The 5,251-nt window shown below is 41.5% G+C and overlaps 1 protein-coding gene across 1 annotated transcript; it reads right to left on the reverse strand.

Annotated features, from left to right (window-relative positions):
- Positions 1-240: 240 nt before the first annotated feature.
- LOC108860752 (probable F-box protein At5g47300) lies at positions 241-780 on the reverse strand. The gene has a single exon (XM_018634603.2). The coding sequence runs from the start codon at positions 778-780 to the stop codon at positions 241-243; it is 540 nt and encodes a 179-aa protein (XP_018490105.2).
- Positions 781-5,251: the final 4,471 nt, after the last annotated feature.

The following is a 5,251-nucleotide window of genomic DNA, read 5'->3' on the forward strand; positions in this document are numbered from 1 at the left end:
TTTTTCTAAGATTGTAACCTAATAAAATCTTACTATATCTTTAAAAAAATATAAATACTACTAAAAGAGAAAAATCATTTTGAAACTAATCTTATTTACATGGTATATTATAATTTGTGTCACTCAAGTTTTTTTTCTTTGTGAATGTAATAAAGTCTCAGAGTTCAAAAAAAAAAAATCAAATAAATTAATAAATAATGTAACTTTTTCAGTCACCTCTGTTTTCTCCTGCCTTCCAGATCACTGGATTCGAACCAAACTTGGAACGTAATTAAACAAAAGTGGCGAATGTAACTGCCATGTAGAAGATGCACTGAAATCCACTTGTGTGAGTTTGTTATCCTCCCCAATAATGTATAGCAAGAAGTACGCCTTGGTGTTGTCTTGGTTCCATTTCCCCCTATCACAACACAAGGCAATTTTCTTCTCCTCGTCCACCAAGAAACTTGTCCCGCGACAAAGGCCAAGCCTAGGCTCATCCCATACTAATATCATGCTCCACGAAACCACCTTGTGCTCATCAATCGGATTGCTTACCCATATCTCTGTTTCTGACTCGAATGCATCCCTGTGTCGTAATAAAACCGAAAGCTTCTCTTCTCTAACAACCGATAGAGACATTATTCTATAATTGCCATACGGATTAGGAAGGCACAGGCGGGCAAATTTCTCTGTTGTATAATCAAAACTGACTAAGAGTGCGACGGGGCCTAACTCTTTTTCATCCAAAGCAAACCAGTAGGTCTTTCCCTTCAAAGACACGCTGGAATGAGTATCCATTAATATGCAGTCTGGAGTGATGTCAAGACTCCTCCATGAATCAGATTTTATCTCATAGATTTCGAATCTTTGCTTCTTCTCCCATTCCACGAGTCTCAATATTTTGTAGCTACTACTGTTAGACTTATTGTCTTGGTAGCATCCAAGAGTGTAAGTTACGTACCCTCCAGGAGTGTAAGTTATGTAACCCTTGTAATGACTTACAGGATGGTTCAGCCACTTGGTTTGACCGGTACATGGGTTCCAAACCACGAATCTATGGCACCCTTCATAAAGTCGCCTAAGGATCGAATGTGTGAATGTGAAAGCTTGTTAATAAAACTGTTTCTTCGTTTTATTAAACTCTTAACTTCTTGAGATCATCTTACAATATAGATCTCTATATATAGGGTCTTAGCTTAACCTATTACAAAGTGATCTAGAAACTTAACATAAATCTAAATCAAGTTTTTCCTTTTTAGTTATTCAAACTTCCTTTTATGAATAACTTGTTTCCTAAGCTATCTTTGAAGCTTATCCAACATTCTCCCTTCTAAGCTTCAAGCCATCTTTGCTTAAGTCTTGAACTTGAATCAGCTCCCTCATCTCTTTGAACTTGATTCTTGCTAAAGTTTTAGTTAGGATGTCCGCTTTCTGCTTTTCTCCAGAAACATGTTCCACATCAATCTCGTCTTGCTCCACTCGTTCGCGAATGAAATGGAACCTCTTGTGAATGTGCTTGCTCCTACGGTGAAACACAGGATTCTTGGCTAATGAGATAGCTGACTTGTTGTCCACTCGTATCATCGTCTTCTTCATCTCTTTTCCTGTAATCTCACTTATCAAATCTTGTATCCAGACCGCCTGCTTTGCTGCTTCCGTTGCCGCCATATACTCTGCTTCACACGAGCTTAAAGACACCGTGTCTTGCTTATGTGAGCACCAAGTGATTGGCGTTTCTCCTAGACAAAACAAGTGACCTGTCGTACTTCTTCCATCGTCCGGATCCGTGTTGTGACTACTATCACTATATCCCACGAGATTCATTGATCCACCTTGCTCGTAAGATAATCCGTACCCGACTGTTCCCTTTAAGTACCTTAGCACTTGCTTCAGTGCGTTGCCGTGAGACGTTCTTGGTGAGTGCATATATCTACTCAAGATGCCCACTGCGTAACACATGTCTGGTCTTGAGTGCATAAGATATCTGAGACAGCCAATTCTCCTTCGATACAATGTAGCATCTATCTCAGGTTCGTCGAGGCTTTTTGAGAGTTGCAGACCGAACTCCATGGGTATACATGTCGAGTTGCAGTCGTCCATTGCAACTTCCTCCAATACTCTCCTCGCATACGCTTCTTGATTGATCATGATGTACTTTGAGCTTTGTCTTACTTCCAATCCAAGGTAGTATGTTAGAAGACCCAAATCAGACATCTCAAAGTTCTTTGACATGTTCTTCTTAAACTCTGAGATTTCTTTTGCAGAGTCTCCGGTAATGAACAAGTCGTCAACGTAGATAGCCACGATAAGAAGCTTTCCTTTATCATCCTTTCGATAGACAGAATTTTCTTTAGAACACCTCTTGAAGCCGAGTTGCTTCAAAGTTCGATCAAGCTTTATGTTCCAAGCTCGTGGAGCTTGTTTCAATCCATACAAGGCCTTGGAGAGTTTGAAAACCTTATGCTCTTCTCCCTTCTTTTCAAACCCTTCAGGCTGTGACACATAAACTTCTTCGTGTAACTCACCATGTAAGAATGCTGTCTTGACGTCTAGATGGTGAATCTCCCACTTGTTCGCAGCAGCTAACCCAATCAGGAGTCTTATGGTCTCTAATCGAGCCACTGGTGCAAACACTTCATCAAAGTCGATACCATGTTCTTGTACGTAACCTTTAGCTACGAGTCTCGCTTTGAACTTGTTGATAGATCCATCAGCGTTTCTTTTGATCTTGAAGATCCACTTGAGACCGATGATCTTTGCTCCAGCTGGCTTGTCTGTTAGCGTCCATGTCTTGTTTATGTTGATCGAATGGATCTCGTCTTCACATGCCTTCGTCCATCTTTTTTCTCCCTTTGCTTCTTGGAAATTCTTTGGCTCATCATTGATAACATGAAGCAGCAGCTCACATTCTATCTCAGCAAGTAAAATGTAGTCATCTAGGTAACTAGGTTTACTTGTTTGACGAGTTGAGCGCCTTACTTCCTGTGTCGAGCTTTGATCAACTTCTTCTTCTTCGTTGTGTGTTACATCTGATTCTGCGTGTGTAACACCTGTTTCGACTTCTTGCTGCTCTGTTTCTGCATTCGCGGTTTCTTCTTGTTGTGTGCTGGCTATAAACGGACCATTCCCTTCGTTTACAGTCAGTCCCCACGTCATACGGAACATACCAGAGTCGTCTTGTCCTTCCTTAGTAGCTCCCTTCCAATTCCAACAAGTCTTCTCGTCAAAAATTACGTCCCGACTTACGACTATCCTTCTGAAAGTAGGATTATAAAGTCGATAAGCTTTCGTGCCGGGTTCGATTCCGAGATGAACAAGAGCTTGAGAACGATCATCAAGTTTCCTTAGATGAACTGAATCTACTTTCGCGTGAGCAACACATCCAAAAACTCTTAAGTGACCTACGTTAGGCTTTCCTCCCTTCAAGCTTTCGTATGGAGTTTTATTCTTCAATGCTCTAGTAGGAACACGATTGATCACATATGTTGCGTGTCGCACAGCTTCTCCCCACATGTAGTTCGGTACCTTCATAGCTTTCATCATGCTTCGAGTCATCTCCATTAAAGTACGATTCCTTTTCTCCACAACTCCATTCTGTTGTGGAGTATATGGTTCTGTTAAATGGCGTTTGATGCCATGTTTGTTGCAGAAGTCTTGGAAATCCTTTGACGTGAACTCTCCTCCTCTGTCCGTACGAAGTGTTCCGATTGTCTTGTTTGCTTCCCTCTCAACAAGGGCTTTAAAACTCTTGAATCTATCAAAGGCTTCACTCTTTTCTCTCAACAAAATATACCACATATATCTCGTACAATCATCAACTATGACGAAGATATAGTTGTTGTGACCTTGTGTTGCCGGCGATATGGGACCACACAGATCCGCGTGTAAGAGATCGAGAGCAACCGAAGATCTGTATGCAGTTGCTGCAGGAAAACTGTGACGCGTCTGCTTCCCGACCAAACACGAGTCACACAACTGCTTCTCTTCATGTATTTCAGGTAAGCCACGAACCATATCATGTGTTGCCATGGCCCTTATTGTCTTGAAGCTTATATGACCAAGGCGTGCGTGCCATCTCCATGGTTCCTCTTTGATCTTTGCGAGTAGACAAGTAGGTTTACCGACTTTGAGTGATATCTTATATAGACGATTAGAAGCTCTCTGAACTTTCACCAAAAGTCTACCGCTTGGATCTCTCAAGGTGAGGTAATCCTCTTTCATCCTTATGTCACACCCTTGTTCAGTTGCTTGACCCAGACTTAGTATGTTACTCTTCAAGTTCGGTATGTAATATATGTCGGTTAGGAGCTTCTGTTCCCCTGTCTTGGCTTCAAAGAGAATAGATCCTTTGCCGTTTATATCTACATACGATCCATCTCCGAACTTGACTTTTCTTTTGATGTTCTCGTTGAGCTCTGAGAAGTAAGATTTTTCACCAGTCATGTGATTGCTCGCACCGTTGTCTAGATACCATATACCATCTTCTTTCTTGCTTGGCTCTAGTGAATTTGGTAAGACTTTCTCTTCGTTGAGATACACAACTTGATGCATGTATAACGCAGCTTCTGCTACCTCCGTCTCTGTCTTGTTGAGCTCTTGTTTCTCTTCTTTCTTCTCAGGGCACACGGATTTGAAGTGTCCCTTCTTCTTACAATTGAAGCATGTGATCTGGGAGTAGTCTTTCTTCTCTTTGTTCCCCTCGCCAGTGTTGCTTCTTCCTCGTCCTCTACCTCTGTTTCCTTGACCACGACCACGATATGATCCTCTTCCTCTGCCTCTCGAGTTCTGATCGCTTGATGTTTTAGTGCTTGAGAACAACAGATTGTTTTGTTGATCATATGCAGTTTTGCCTTTTACTCGTTTTTCATATGCTTTGAGTCTTCCAATAATATCTTCAAACGAGGTTTTGTTTAGATCAAGCATCTGCTCTATTGATGCCATCATGTGAATGAATTTCATTGGTAGACTGTTGAGAAGTTTCTTCACGAGCTTTGGTTGATCAATGCTCTGTCCCAACGAGGACGCTTTTGATGCAAGCTCTGTTAACTTGCTCGTGAAGTTATCAATACTATCCGAGTCTTCCATGCTTAATCGATCGAATTCATTCATCAGCGTTAGTAGACGAGCTTCTTTAACGCGTTCAACACCAAGGTTTCTGGTTTTAATGGCTTCCCATATAACTTTAGGGGAGTCATCTTCTCCAGCTTGTAAAACCATCGCTTCAGGTATTGAACCGAACAGAAGTCCCGTTGCGAGGTCGTTTCTTTCT

The sequence above is a fragment of the Raphanus sativus genome, chromosome 5 (genome assembly GCF_000801105.2).
Source record: "Raphanus sativus cultivar WK10039 chromosome 5, ASM80110v3, whole genome shotgun sequence".
NCBI classification, from domain to species: Eukaryota; Viridiplantae; Streptophyta; class Magnoliopsida; order Brassicales; family Brassicaceae; genus Raphanus; species Raphanus sativus.

Bases quoted from the DNA above. Each gene is read 5' to 3' on its own strand.
- LOC108860752 (XM_018634603.2), bottom strand. From the start codon at position 780: ATGGATACTCATTCCAGCGTGTCTTTGAAGGGAAAGACCTACTGGTTT.